The sequence below is a fragment of the Myodes glareolus genome, chromosome 16, assembly GCF_982192425.1.
Source record: "Myodes glareolus chromosome 16, mMyoGla1.1, whole genome shotgun sequence".
NCBI classification, from domain to species: domain Eukaryota; kingdom Metazoa; phylum Chordata; class Mammalia; order Rodentia; family Cricetidae; genus Myodes; species Myodes glareolus.
The window spans coordinates 30,479,552-30,495,396 of NC_142041.1; the positions used below are offsets into that span (position 1 = coordinate 30,479,552).

At 38.0% G+C, this 15,845-nt stretch overlaps 1 protein-coding gene across 1 annotated transcript in view; it reads right to left on the bottom strand.

Annotated features, from left to right (window-relative positions):
• Nucleotides 1-15,845, bottom strand: part of Zcchc7 (zinc finger CCHC-type containing 7) — a 155,020-nt gene that overhangs the window by 38,630 nt on the left and 100,545 nt on the right. Inside the window, exons 3-4 of the mRNA XM_048419974.3 lie at nucleotides 1,637-1,680; nucleotides 151-276 (exon numbers count right to left, since the gene is read on the bottom strand). Coding sequence (XP_048275931.1) covers nucleotides 151-276; nucleotides 1,637-1,680 — 170 coding nt within the window. The remainder of the gene's footprint in view (nucleotides 1-150; nucleotides 277-1,636; nucleotides 1,681-15,845) is intronic.

The window sequence follows — 15,845 nt, forward strand, 5'->3', positions numbered from 1 at the left end:
CCAGATGCTGCACTTACTGCTCACCCCTGTGCCAGGCTAATGAGCCACCTGTAATCCAACACACTTGAACAAGAGCTGAGTCTAAGTAATAGGTTTCTAAGCCAAAGAGTTCCATCTTAACAAAAAAGAAGCATCATGGTTCTAACGTACTTGTGGTAAGGGGCAGTTTTTGGACAAATGGCCACGTTTATCACAATTTCTACATGTGACATCTTTGTCGACTGAATAGTATCGGTTGGTCCATCTTCCAGATGATCTGTTATTTCTTATCTTGGCCTAAGAGTAGGAGGAAAAAAGTCAAGAATTAAAATTACTTCAGTCAGTTTAAGAAAACCCACCTATTCTTCCTCTTATTTTAGGTCAGCTGGATTACTTTGGTAAGACACAAGAATTGACAGACACCTGTGTCCAACCTAACTCCTGGATGTGGACTCCACACTGTAAAGGTGGGGACAAGAATAGTCCTATTTCTTTTACACTTGCCCACATGACTCCCTCCCATTTATTCTCCACTTAGGGAGTCAGGTCTAGCAGGAATACTGATATGCTTCACTTAGTTGTTGCTAACTTCTATATCTAAACATATACCATTTATTTGTGAATGAGAGACTTGCTTAAAATTTTAGTTAGGGAATGGTATTTTTCTGATTTTGTGCATTAAAACATGTAATTACCAACTTTTATAACTTTTCTTTGGAAAAGCACAGGGCTACTTCTTTTGCCTATAAAACTAATCATACTTTCTAAGAGTATTAGATAATACTCTTCCACTATAGTCCTTGTACAGTCTGCTACAGTGACCCAATTCTAGCTGTCTTATATTCTAGTTAAATTCTATTATCTATGAAAGAAAATGAGCAAAACACATCATATGAAATACCTAAAGAGGAATATGCAAATCCCAACCATGCACTTATTTTGTTTGGCAGAATTCCATCTTTAGAGCCAGGCATGGTGGTTCATGACTATAATTCCAACACTTGGGAGGCCAGGGCGGGAGAATCTCGAGTTCGAGGCCAGTCTAGGCTATGTAGGAAACCCTGCCTCAAAAAAAAAAAAAAAAAAAAAAACCATACATACATAAATAAATTCCATTTCTGAAAAAGCTTCAGTTTTTACCTGTTATACTCTTGAACTGGTTGCCAGTTATCTCCAATCTATTGATGTCTTAAAACTTGACATCAAGTTGAAAACAACTTTTTAAAAGTTTATTTTTAAGTATTTGCTACAATAAGGCTAATAATTGACACAAGCACCTGCCACATTCTAAATATAGCCTGACCATTTCCTTATACTGAAGAAACAGTTATTTCCGGGGTTGAGCTTAGTAGTAGCAGCCATAGGGGCTAAAAGGAATCATTATGGTAAAGAAGAAACAAGAAGAAGGGTATCAAATGATTATAGCTACCCATCAGCTGACAAAAATCAAAGTTGAGTTAAATTTCTGGCAAGTTAAATCATACTAAATCATACACATACTAACATAATCAACTTTCTCTTCTAAGTTATAGGGACCATGTCTTTTTTAAAAAGCTTATTACTTTTCCAAAAATAATTGTGGTAAAACAAATAGAAAGCTATAGATCAAAGGACAATATTAAACTATTGTTCAGAATTTTTAAAAAACTGATTTTACCTCGATATCTTTGTCATTGATGAACCAGTTTCCATCACCTTCTCCTATAAAACAAACAAACAAAAATGTTGCTCACTCTTGGTGCCTAAAACCATACAGATACATAACGTTTTTTCAACTTGTTAGTGCTCAAACTGGAACTTAAAAGGCACAACGGAGAAATGCTAAATATCTTAAATTCTTATGCAAGTCTACAATATTATTTTTCAGATTTATTTTATTTTTTAAAAATTGTGTGTGTGTGTGCATGCGTGTGGGTACCCATGGAGGCCAGAAGAGGGTGTCATATCATCTTGGACCAGGAGTTATAGGTGGTTATGAGCCTCCCCATATGGGTTCTGGGAAATGAACTTTGGTCCTCTGCAAGCGCGACACATGCTCATAACTGCTCTGCCGTCTCTCTAGTCATAAAATGTTACATTATTATTTTTTTGTGGTGACAGGGATTGAACTCAAGACTCTGTGCATGCCACACAAGCACTCTACCAGTAGAGATACAAACGATGTATCTCTTCACAAATCAGATTTTTGTGTGTCTGTGTGTGCACCAGCATATCCATAGGGGAGAAGAGGATGTTGGGTGTACTATTCTCCAGTGTTCCACCTTATTCACATGAGACAGTGGATTGTGTCTTTTAACTAGTCTGGCAGCAAACTCTGTCACGGCTTATCACAATGCTGAGGTGACAGGTACATGTGTGCTCATGCCCCACTTTACACATGGGTGCTGAGGATTTGCACTCAGGTCCTAATGTCAATGCACTCAGCAATCTCACCCAACTGAGCCATCTACTCTGCACTTTACTTAAAAGCTGTGTGACTTTCAAAAAATAGTTGATCACTCTATGCCTCATTCATAGTTTCTGCCTGTGAAATGGAAAAATAGTATTTATAGTATTTGCTCTGCCTACCCACAATCTTCTGTAGGATCAAATGAGACCTGTAGAAAATGCTCTATACAAGTACAAAAGATAGGCAAAGGGCCCAAAACCCAACAGCAGATGCTGGAAGAAACTCATTTCAATTTCTTTACCTGACCATGCCGAGCTTTAATTAGAGAGGTGTCTCAATTAACCCTAAACACTAGGATATTGTAAAAACTTTTTTGTGAACAAGCCTCAGAATCTTGTCTTAACCTTTTAGACTTGGCTTTCTGTGAGTTGGTATATAAACTCTGGCCACTATCTCCATCTATACTCTTTTCTTTTTTCATATGATGATGATTATTACGACAAATTTTCACCTCCTCCCCTCCTCCCATTTCCCTTCCCCTCCCCCATTCCTCCTCCCCCTCCATCTCCAGTACAAAGAGCAGTCAGGGTTCCCTGCCCTGTGGGAAGTCCAAGGTCCTCCCCTCTCCATCCAGGTCTAGGAAGGTGAGGAACACCTTCACTTACTTGTTTCTCCATCTTGTTTGCCTCCAATTTAACATTTTAAAAACACTAGACTTTGAAAACTAGTTCACTTCGTAGGTTAGGAATTTTGCATGTCATTTACAATATAAAAAAAGTGAGTGACATAAAAGAGAAAAACAAGAGGTCAAATATCCAGAAACTTCTGGGTGGGATAATCTATGCAAAAGGCAGAGGAAGGAGGATTGTTGCAACACATCCTACATAAATATTAGGCTAGCCACAGCCACACAATAAAACTCTATCTCAAACCAAAAACCAAAAACAAAACACAAACTTCCAAATATCCATAAACCACTAAGCATTAACCTAAAAATACAGCTGTGCTGGAGGAGGACACAATTTTTCTGTGTCAGCTATTTTCTTTTCTTTGCATTGGTCTTTTACAAACTTGCAAATGCTTCCTATTCCTTTAGTCCCTCTCCGGACAAGGAAGGGACCTATGACTAATGCAGAAGCTAAGGAGGTGTCAACAAAGGACTAAAAGCCAAGTTATGATTTCCTCCTCCATCCAACCTTACTACTTTCACCTATCTTAAAAACACAAATCAAGCTTGACTCGCTTCTCTGAAAAGGATTTTGAAGAGAAATGCAGTAATCTACATGTTTTCAGGCCTACCAGGGGCAAGTGTCTAGAAACATATTTTAAAATTAAATACCTGTACTAAGAAAATCATGAGGCTGCTTTACAAAAAGGCCAATCCATAGGAAAGCAGAGATGCTGTACTGCTGCTGATTTTCTTTGTGGCGTTTGGAGGCTGCATACACGTACTGAGAGTGAGAATATATTAAATAGCAGTGGCTTCATTCCTTCATCCCACCATATTATTATTCTTTCATTCAAAAGATACAGGAAAGGAACAGGTGGACTGCAATTTTCAGAGCTGCTCTGTGCATCACCAACATTTATCATTAAAATTTAATGACTCCCTGTAATTACTTGAATTACAAAACTCGTTTAATTTTTTTTCTTTTGAGTGCGTGTGAATGCAAGTATATAGGCATGTGCATGCATGCTTGTATAGAGGCCGGATCTTCTTATGTCTTTGACAGATCTCCACAGTACTTTTATAACACTGGGTTTCCCACTGAACTGAGAGCCCCCAATTTGACTACAGTAGTCCACCAAGGAGACTCTGGGATCTGCCTATCTCCATCTCCCCAGTGCAGGGACTGGAGATGTATGTTGTACCCAGGTACTTGCATGGGTCCTTATGCTTGGACAGCAAGAACTCTGCTGACTAAACCATTCTCCCAACTCCACAAAGCTGATTTAATTTTGTTCTTAAAAAATGGAAGGCTGGGGATAGTGAAGAATGCCATTAATCCTAGCACTTAGAAAGCAAAAGCTGGCAGATCTTTGTGAGTTTCGGGGCAGCCACGGCTACATTTTAAGCCTCAAACAAAACAAAAACAAACAATAAAAAATGAAATGCAGGGGTATATATACACACCCTTGACTTTCATTCTTTTCAAGACTGTTTTGGCTATCCTAGGCCCTTTATTTTGGGTATAAATTTTAGAATAAACATGCAAATTTCTATAAAACATTTGCTGGGATTTTGATTGACACTGTGTTGAATCTACAGAACAGGTCATTATTATATCAAGGGTCCTTATAAATGAATACATCTCTTAGTTTTCATTGTAAAGTTTTTCCAATTTTTGATTATAAGTTTATAAAATATAACTGAATTTATACATTCATATTACATTGTGTTGTATGTAGCTGCCAATTTTCAACATACACATCCCATCACCTGTAAGTAAAGATAGTTTTACTTCCTTCTTTAAATTGTTATTCATTTATACACATATGTACGCACACACATCTCCATCATGTGGGCCCAGGTTGTGGATGTAGCCCAGGATGACTTTCACACTGCCCCTCTTCGTTCATTCCTATCAAGCTCAAATCTTCCCTCTATAACCTGTTCTGATTATCCTTATGTCTTAGGTCCTCAAAGTCAATATAAATAGATAAATATTTAATACCTTTCTTACTCTTCTTTGGTGACTCACTTTTCTCATTCTGGTCTCATCTTCCTTTGTGGTCTCTTCCCCCAATTCAGTATCTTGTCTGCTCTATGTTTGCCTTCTTTCTCCCAATGTATGCCAATCTGCCCATAGTGAAAACTAGCAAATCTGTCCTTCAAAAATAGGTTGTTTCTTTAGTTCCTTATGCAATCTAAATCTCTACGGCAGATTTGAAATGGATACTTTATAGGTAACTCAAGTTCCTAACACTCAAAGTTCTTTCTTCCTCACTACTGATGACTCTACAGTGGAGTGCTCGCCAAGGTACTCAGCACCAGGCTTAATTAACTTCAGTACTGTAAACTAATTAAAAAAAATAACCAGACATATAAAACTATAGTTTTCATTTTCTCCTAATATCATCACACCAACATCTAGTGCCAAAGTCTATCTTCCAGGTTAGAAACCCTTAAATCTTATCTCTTAGCTGGCATAAGACTGCTCATCAGATCCTAAGTTGTCTGTTTCAAATAGCCTTAATGCTATTACTTTAGCTCTGGACCACTGAATTTCTGACATACATTAGTAAAATAACTTCTCTTCATTCTCTCAAATTCCATCCTATTCCACTGTTATTGGACTAAAACAGAAATGTGAACACATTCTTCCTGGAAGGTCCCTTGCTGCCGTGGCAAGCGGTAGAATACAGTATCACACAACACTACCCATGATTTAGTCCTTCCCTTTTCTTGCCCCATTGCTTTAGTTATACTCAGTAATTTCCCTATCCTACGATACTCTGCAGGTATGCTTACACATGTATTCTCCAGAACATCTGAAGACACCCACATGGTATTTGGATCAATATCTGCCATCTGTTACTTCAACATTAGAGAAGATCACTCACAACTGTGGCGTTTCTCTTTGTAGCTTCCAAATATCAAAGTATTGATATCAGGGGGTACTGATGTTCACTTAATAAATCAACTAAAGGGGCTGGTGAGATGACTCAGTGGTTAAGAGTATGTGTTACTCTTCTGGAAGTTGATTCTCAGCACACACATCAGGTTCCAGGGGTTCTGACAGCTTCCTTCTGGATCCCTGCGGAATCTGCATTCAGACATGCACATACTCACATGTACTGATAACTAAAGTAAAAAATAAGTCTTTAAAAAAATTAGTCAGCATGTAAACTAAGTAATATTTCTACCTCCATTGATTTCCCTTTAGCCTTTTCTCCCTCAATGGCAGTATAAAAGCACATTACCTGCATCTTTTAGGTTACTGAGCATTTAATAGCCCTGTATTAAGAGTTAAAGTAATAAGTAATTTATCCCTTTCTATGTCAAAGCTCTATATGGACTATGACTACCTCTGTTTTTAATCTATTGACCTATTTTTTATGACTACCTCTGTTTTTAATCTATAAAACAATTAAAATAGATCATCTGTTGACCATTTTGAAAAATTGAAATTAGAAACCAAAAAAAAAATCACATTTAAATATATGTAGTCTTGTATGAAAAAGCACTATTCTGAACTGGGACACATAAGCTATTATATAATTTAACTGCCTGTTGATGTATAGTAAATGTTTCACAAGACAGATTTATTATGGTTGAGGAGGAACTTTAAGAACCTAGAAATAAATTGAAATCACTATTATTAAATAAATAATGAATACTTTGATAGGCCTAGGATCTACATAAAATGTAAGATGATTGTGCACTTAATATAATTGCACCTGTACTTAAAAGCAGATTAAAGACCACAAAGACAAAGCTATCATTTATCTGTCATATCCTTTCCTGAGCCTAACTCTACTATACCAGATCCCCACTGGGATCTTCTCACTTTAATAAGAAACAGAAACAGCCACAAGTGAACTTGCGATTCCCAACTTCATCAGCAGCATCTGTTACTGCAACGGAAACTTTTGAGAAACACACAATGCCACATTAAAATCCCTGAGGGTTCAGCCATTTTATTCACTTGTATTCTTCTCAAACTGCAGAAGCGTGTGCTTTCTCTTTCTCTTGTTTTCCCCTCTTATTTATGGTTTTTCATTTTAACGTCAGGCAGAAAACTAATTTAGTCTTTTTAATTTTCTGCTACATAACTGGCAATAGCATAAAAAAAACCAAATTTTAACACAAGAATTTATAAAAAAGAAAAATGTTCATCTTATTTTTAATCATATTAAGATTACCAGAAACAGCTTATATTTAAAATTATGTGTAAAAGATAAATGAGAATTTGACTTTTCTTTTTTTAGAGATAGGGGAAGAAGAAGAAAGAGGAAATAAGTGCAGGTGCTTAGCTTGGGGCTACAAAGAGTTCTTGCAAGAGTTATATAAAAGTCTATTGCCAGAGGGAAAGGATATAAGAACAGTTATCACATACCCTCCAATTCTTATGCCCTATGATTTCATCAGTGAGCTATGAGGCTAAGTTATTCTTATTTAGAAATTCAAGCTGGGCATGGTGACTCAGGCCTGTAATCTTAGGAAGATCAGAAGTTCAGGAGGTCATCCTCAACTACACAGTTTGAAAACAGCCCTCTACGCTAGTGGGGGGAGGAAAACAATACACAACAAAAAGTAATAAATAAATGAAGCATGCGATGGGGTCATAAGTGCTTTGGAAAAAGAACAGTACAGCATTCAGTAGGAACTGAGCATGCTGGGTATGGCTTACAATTTTATGTACAAAAGAGAGTAGGTTTCACTGGCATTCAAGCAAAATTGATGGAAGATAAGAGAATCAAGACATGTACTCATGGATAAAAACATTCCAAGCAGTAGCAAGTGCCATGGCCAAGTGTTTACAAAACAGCAGTGCCCAGTGTGGCTAGAGTGGAGCAAATGCAGGGGAGCAGGGTAAAGTCAAGGAGGTATAGGAGCACACATTATGAAGAGCCTTGTAGGCAGTATACAGATTTGGGCCTTTATTCTTAGGAAAAGGGTTGTCACTGGAGTTCAGTGAGCAGAAGGACCAATGCGCATTGTGCTGACTGGAGACAATGTATCCAAATCAGATAAGGCCTGAGAGCTGACCTTAGCTTTACTAAGCCACTGGTGATCTCATTGAGAGACTGGATGGAATGATGAAAAAAAAACTTTTCTAAATTGCAAAGAGAATTGAAGGAGAGAATTCATGAACAGTAAAGACAGACAGCTGTCTGAGGAGTACCATCAACAACTCTAAATCCTAATCAGGCTTAAAATGTCTATCTTCTATTATGGCACCACATGTCCCAGTCTGTGTGTCCCATTTGAATGACTAGCTCCACAAGTGACTCACATTTCAATTTAACTACAGGAGGAATATGTCTGATAAATTATCCTTAAATTCCAAACACAAGTATTCATCAATGTGCCCACAATAATTAATGCTTACATAAGCTGAGATTGTCAGAAAGTAAGCAAAAGGTATGATGTTAAATTTAAAACTGTGTTCAAAAGAGAACTGTAAAATGTTTTATATAAATGTACAACATGTCAAAGAAAATACACACAGACCTAAAGCACAAGCCTTTTCAAACCCCCACTAATAGACCCTCTCCCAGGTAGAAAGTCAAAGCTGAAATGGGACACAATACATAAAAACACAAGTTGCACTGGGCAGTGGTGGCTCACGCTTTTAATCCCAGCACTTAGGAGGCAGAGGCAGATGGATCTCTGTGAGTTTGAGGCAACCTTGTCTATAAAATGAGTTCCAGGACAGTTAGAGTTGTTACACAGGGAACCTTGTCTCAAAAAAACCCAAAATTGGGCTGGAGAGATGGCTCAGGTTAAGAGCATTGCCTGCTCTTCCAAAGGTCCTGAGTTCAATACCCAGCAACCACATGGTGGCTCACAACCACCTGTAATGGGGTCTGGTGCCCTCTTCTAGTCTGAAGACATATATACAGACAGAATATTGTATACATAATAAATAAATATTTAAAAAACCCCAAAATCAAAACAAAATACAAGCTGCTGACATTCACCGCTACAAGATTATCTTTTTTATCACATAGTACATTCAAGTACTAATGTGAACACAATGCTACTTATAAAGCAGAATTGTATTGGATGTGGATATGAATGGTATGTCAGATGCAATGCCAGTCTTCTACTGAGATAACTCTGACAGGTTTTGTAAAAATCAAAGCCTCACATTTGCAGTTGTGGTTCTTCAGGGTGAATCATCACATCAGCTTGCATGGGGCAGAGACAAGTTCCATCTTACTCTCTTACACCACTTATCACTTGATTAGTGTCCAGCAGGGGTTCCACAAATACTATTTAATAATTTTTGAAGAAACAAATGACTTCTAAAAAGTTGTCAGTTTAATTAAAAATTTTACTTTTACATACTTAGTAATTTTGTGTAGGAGGCATACATATGTGGGTACAGGTCCAAGAGTTACTTGTAGGAGTGGTTCCCTCTCTCCATGTGATTCCTGGGGCCTGTCAGTAGCTGCCTTCACCTGTTGAGTCATGCGGCTGGGCCTGTACTGATCTTTACAGCTCTTCCAGGGCACTGGCCACTCTTACATGAGTAGCCATGACAACTGTGTGCTCAGTTTATAGCATTCAAAAAGAGCAATGCAGCCCTTTTTGGAGCACAGGAAATAGTTAGACAGATCTACTACTACCATTCTTTTCCTTACAGTGTGACAGCCTACTGCAAAGACACAATAGTTTTTTCAAAACACATTGAATGATTGTATACTAAACATTTTCTCTCGAGATTTTCTCTTCCTATCTGTGAGCATGAAATGTAGTCACCACATAATCTCTAAGATGAATCCCCCAAAACCAATTTAAAAAGTATCCTCTTCCCCAAAGTCCCCAGAAAAAAAAAAATCAATCAATCCAGATCGAGATAATTTTTTCTATTAATTTTAGTATCTTTTAAAATCTCTGTAAGTTCCCATTCACACCGCAGAAGCACATGTAAGAAAAATATGACAACAGAACCTTCAAATCACAAAGAAAATATTTTCAATTATATTTTAATTTTGTACATAGAAATACATGTGAAATATTTGTCAGATAATCAGTTCATGCCCCCCCGGGAACACATACTAACTTCCACTTCAGAAAAGACAATGTCTATTTATAATCCGTTTGCAGCATGCACTATTGAGGCCTACTAGGCAGGGTTTAAAGCTGTATTTTTTCAAGGCTCACAAGTCGTGAGGTTAAATACACATGAATTAAGGATGTTTAATCCAACTTAAGATACCTTCTTTTCATATTTAAAGTAGTTTCCACTAAACAGGAAAAATACAAAATACATGAGCTACCCCCCAAAATAAAGTTTCTACAGGCTAATAAAAACATTTTTTAAAAAATCACTTAGACTCACATTGTGTTTATTCTCATTTCTTATATGTACATTTCTATATTGTTAAAAGCAAAATATTTCATGGAGCAGAACACTGCACAAATGAAAACCCTGTTTGTCATGCACTTAGAAATATTTAACAAAGCCATGCTGAGATATATATATATATAAAACAAGGGCTAACACAAGAAAGTATAAAGTATGGTAGGGTGTGTGTAAACACAGCACTAGTGTGCACACACAGAGAAAAAACAGTTAAACAGCTTCTACCTGTTTTGTGTACTCCCTTTCAGATATTGTCCCCAGAGCTTTGGCCTCTGTTGCTGTCTAACTTGAATTCACAAAAGTCAATGGTTCATGGTTTTCAAAGCTTAGGGCAACGTTAGCAGAACAAAGTCGCTTTCTCTCTCCCTCTCTTTTTGGTGGGTACAAGTATGGGGACCACAGGAACAGTTAAATTCATGGCATGGCTGGTCTACCACACAGTCGGGGGAATTCTTTAAATAGAGCCTGTCACTCTCTTGGCCCATCAATGGGATTTCCTCCCTGAACTGCTGATTCGTTCAGGTACACAACAGAGGAAATTTCAGTTAACCTTTGTTTCACCCCAGGGAAAAATCTGTCTGAAAGTATAAAATGAATAGATTAAAAAAAAAAAATAAGCTGCTCAGCTCCACGGCTGTTCTCTTAGTGCTCACTGCAGCTTAAGTTAAACAGCAAAAGGGACAGCAGAGCGCTGCATTCCCAGTGGAAATGCAAGCATAATACAGGGTATCCAGTAGACCAGACTTTATTTTGATGACTAAACCAAACTAACTGTCCTTTCTGCTAAATAAATTTGAAATCCTCCTTGTGGTAATCTTGTGAATCAGATTTTCAAATAAAGTTAACTTGTTAAATTTGAGCAGTAACAAGGTGCCAGACAAGAAAAGGGAATCAAATAAATGAGATCCTGATGAACTCTCTCGTATTTAAAAAAAAAAAAAAATCCAAGGGAGGGGGGATATGTGGAGTCCCCATTCTGAAGCAGTAGGAGTTCCCTGAGAGGCTGAAGTTGCTCTACAGATGAGAGAAATCATGGGGTGAAGGGAGAAAACATAAATTAAACATGAGACTAAGATAATTTAGATTATATACAATTAAAAACATGAGTATAAATGTTGAGATATGGTGGGTGCATATACATTGGATACATACTTCTACCAAATTATTCCTGAACACAATGAAGCAGAAAAGCTATGGTACTGCCAATATCTTTTATACATTTAACATACTGTAATTACAATATATTAACTGTAAGCTATTGGGGGCATCTCTCTAAATAAAAAGACAGACCAATTTCACCTCAATGACCAATGCCATTTTTGTAACAATAACAAAAATAGGATTCAAGACATTTTTGTTTAAATTTTCTCATCCGTATATGAACATTTTCTATTTTTAGTCGACATGCTTTACATTGATGGAATAACATAATAACTTTATGTCCACCTACAGTGTAAATGGTTGAATCAGAGTAATTAGTTTCTTTAGGTTAGGAACCTCAACCCCCACCCAGACTGTGACTGTTACCTCATTCTGCTATAGAACACTATTTATCCCATGAATCTGTATTTTGGTACTAGTTATTCAACCTCTTTCAATCCAGCTTTATCCTTCCTGGCTGCTGTTTTACTTACTCCTCAGACAAACTTCTTTTTTTTTTCATTTATTTTTTTAAATTAATTTATTCATTTATCAAAAATTTCCATCTTCTCCCCACCTCCCTTTTCCTTCCCCCTCCATTCCCAAGGGCAGACAGGGTTCCCTGTCCTGTGGGAAGTCCAAGGTTCTTCCCACTCCATGCAGGTATACAAAGGTGAGCATCCAAACAAACCAGGCTCCCACAAAGTCAGTCCATGCAGCAAAATAAAAACTCAATGCCATTGTCCTTGGCTTCTCAGTCAGCCCTCTCCGCCAGCCACATTCAGAGTGTCCACCTTGATCACATGCTCCATCACTCCCAGTCCAGCTGGCCTTGGTGAGCTCCCATTAGATCAGTCCCAACGTCTCAGTGGGTGAACGTACCCCTCGTGATCCTGACCTCCCTGCCCACGTTCTCCCTCCCTCCGCTCCCTACTTGGACCCTGGGAACCAAGTCCAGTGCTCCAATGTGGGTCTCCGTCTCCATCTCCATCCATCGCCAGATGAAGGCTCCAAGGTGCTACGCAAGAAATTCATCAGTGTGGCCATGGGACAAAGCCAGTTCAGGAACCCTCTCCTCTGCTGCCCAAGGAACAATCTGGGGACATCTCCTTGGACCTGGAAACCCCTCTAGAGACAAGTCTCTTGCAAACCCTAAAATAGCCCCCTTAATTAAGATATTTACTTCCCTACTCCCATATCCACCCTTCCTCCATCCCACCCATCCCATTCCCCCAAGTTCTCCTGAATCCTCTCTTTCTCCCCTCTCTCTACCCATCTCCCCTTACATCCACCCCACCCCCCCAACCCCCCACCCCCGTGCACCCAAGTTTTGCCTGGCAATCTTGTCTACTTCCAATAACCAGGAGGATAGCTATATGATTTTCTTTTGGTTCACCTTCTTATTTAGCTTCTCTAGGATTACTAATTATAGAATCAATGTCCTTTAATTATGCCATACCATATTCCTCTTTTTGAGTCTGGGTTACCTCACTCAGTAAAGCATTTTCTATTTCTATCCATTTGCATGCAAAATTCAAGATGGCATTGTTTTTTACCACTGAGTAAAACTCCAATGTGTATATGTTCCACACCTTCTTTAACCATTCTTCTATTGAGGGGCACCTAGGTTGTTTCCAGGTTCTGGCTATTACAAATAGTGCTGCTATAAACATAGCTGAACAAATCCTTTAGTAGTAAGATATGGCATCTCTTGGGTATATTCCCAAGAGTGGAATTGCTGGGTCCTGAGGGAGGTTGACTCCCAGTTTCCTGAGAAACCGCCACACTGATTTCCAAAGTGGCTGCATTCCCACCAACAATGGATGAGTGTTCCCCTCATTCCACATCCTCTCCAGCATAGGCTATCATTGGTGTTTTTGAGTTTAGCTATTCTGACAGGTGTAAGATGGTATCTCAAAGTTGTTTTGATTTGCATTTCCCTGATCGCTAAGGAGGTTGAGCATGACCTTAAGTGTCTTCTGTCCATTCGAAGCTCTTCTGTTGAGAATTCTCTGTTCAGCTAAGTACCCCCCATTTTTTAATTGGGTTAATTAGAGTTTTAGTGTCTAGTTTCTTGAGTTCTTTGTATATTTTGGAGATCAGACCTTAAGACAAACTTCTTTAGCTTGTATCTTTGAGAGAAAACTCACAAAATCTGCCATTCTGTGCTAGGCTTATTTCACATAACACAATGGCCTGCATTTCAACCCATGTTGCTGCAAATGATCAGATTTCAATCGTTGTGGCCAAATAATATTTTATAGTGTATACAGGACACATTTTCTTTATCCATTCAGCTGTCAATGTACATCTCATTGGTTTCCTTAGTCAATAATGAGTGCTACAACAGAGCACAGCTACCAGTCAGACTACACACACACACACACACACACACACACACACACACACACACACACACAGACACTATTACTAGGCGATAAAATTGTCAGATTATACTGTTAGTTTTTTTAATATGGAAAATGACTACATAATTATGTATGTAGTCATAATTATGTCATCTATGACATTTCCGTTCCGATCTGAAATTGCGCACAAACCCAGAAGTCTATATTACCTCTATATGTGCCCAATTATGTAACCAAATAAATAAGAGTAATGTGGCCCTACTGGAAGCTATATAAACTATAATCAGGGAAATTGCATCATTAAGTAAACTGAAAACAACATAGACAAATGTGCAACCAGTACACACTAAGGCACGTAGCATAGCAAGGCAGCATTATCAGATGGGTGTGATTGCCTAGAAGAAAAACATAGTGTCAGAGTTCACACTGGCACACACACAGTTATCTAAGACAAAGTGGTGCCAAAGAAGAGTTCTGGATTGTATAAACAAGAGCAGAAGATGCATGGGAATCCAAGCAGAAGTACTGTACAAATAGATCTCTGCAGTCATCTGCAAGAAACAAACATTGTCAAGAATGAGGGTAACTATCTATGCTTATGTCTTAAACTAAGGGTAGCTCCATGCTACACCTCCTAGGTTAAAATACAACCACTACTTTTCTTTCTTTTTTAAAAGATACTGAGTTATATATGGCTTTTTAGCTTTACATCAAGATCTACAATGGATTTTCCTGCTTTAAGACCCAGAGAAAGTTACATCGAGTGTTTATTGGTGATTCTAAGTATATCTGTTTTTAACCGTTAAAGTGTGATGAATGAATTTAACATACTAAAAGTTTTACAGCATATGTTCAGAAAAGATTACATATTATACAAGTTATTCCAGTTACAGAAAATCATTTTTCCCCAGTGTCACTTCAACTAAGAAGAGTCCTATTCTATTCTCCTGAGGTAGGTTATAGCAAGCAAGCTTTGCTTTCAGTTTTTATTTTCAATTTTTATTTTCTTCAACAGTAGTTCTACGTTTCTCTTTCATTTCTGCCCATTTTCTTCTCTGGTTTTCCAGGGTAGCAGGGAAACATTAGTGATTCCTCTGATTCTTCATAAAAGGCTAAACACTTTGGTAGTGTCCAGGACTCCTTACTTCTCCAAGTACCTCTGAAACTACTCAGATTTGGAGTTATGGGCTATGGTCACAGTGACAGCAGCAAGGCTGGTGACAGAGACACTGACTGGTATCTAACCTCCATGATGGCTACCTACTAGTTTACAACCCCACCAGTGTTTGGAACCACTCTTGGTCTTTATGTTAGATGCAACAAAAGTAACAGCATACAAATGAAACTATGACAAACTAAGAGGCTTCTGCTTAGGAAAAAAGACAAAGTAGAGACAAACAGCCAAATAAGAAAAGTATTTGCAAATTATTCATCAGGATTATTATTCTAGACTAATACCCAGAATACACAATGAACCCCACAACTCAACAGCAAAACAACATATAACATGACTTTATGCCACTAATGATGAGGGAAATGCAAATCAAAATGATAAGGAAATGTCAGTTCATTGCAGTTAGAATAGCTATTATAAGAAGCCAAGGGTTTTTATATTTTTCTTTTTGTTAGTGCTGGGGATTGAACCCAGGTTCTTATGCATGCTAGACGAGAGCTCTACCATGGATCATACCTCTAGCCTAGATACAAAAGGATACTTTTGGGGGCAAAAATGAAGTAAAACATTATTTGCTACCAACCAGGGAAGTGCTCAGTTCTGAGGCACTAAGTGCATTCATAACTGTCATGCAATTGAGACAGAAAAAAAAAAAAAGCGGGAACGTAGTCCCTGATGGCCATTCCCTCTAGTTGCATGACTTGCTAAAGTTCCACATAACCAACAGACTGAGAAATACTCTGTAAAGCCTGCTACAG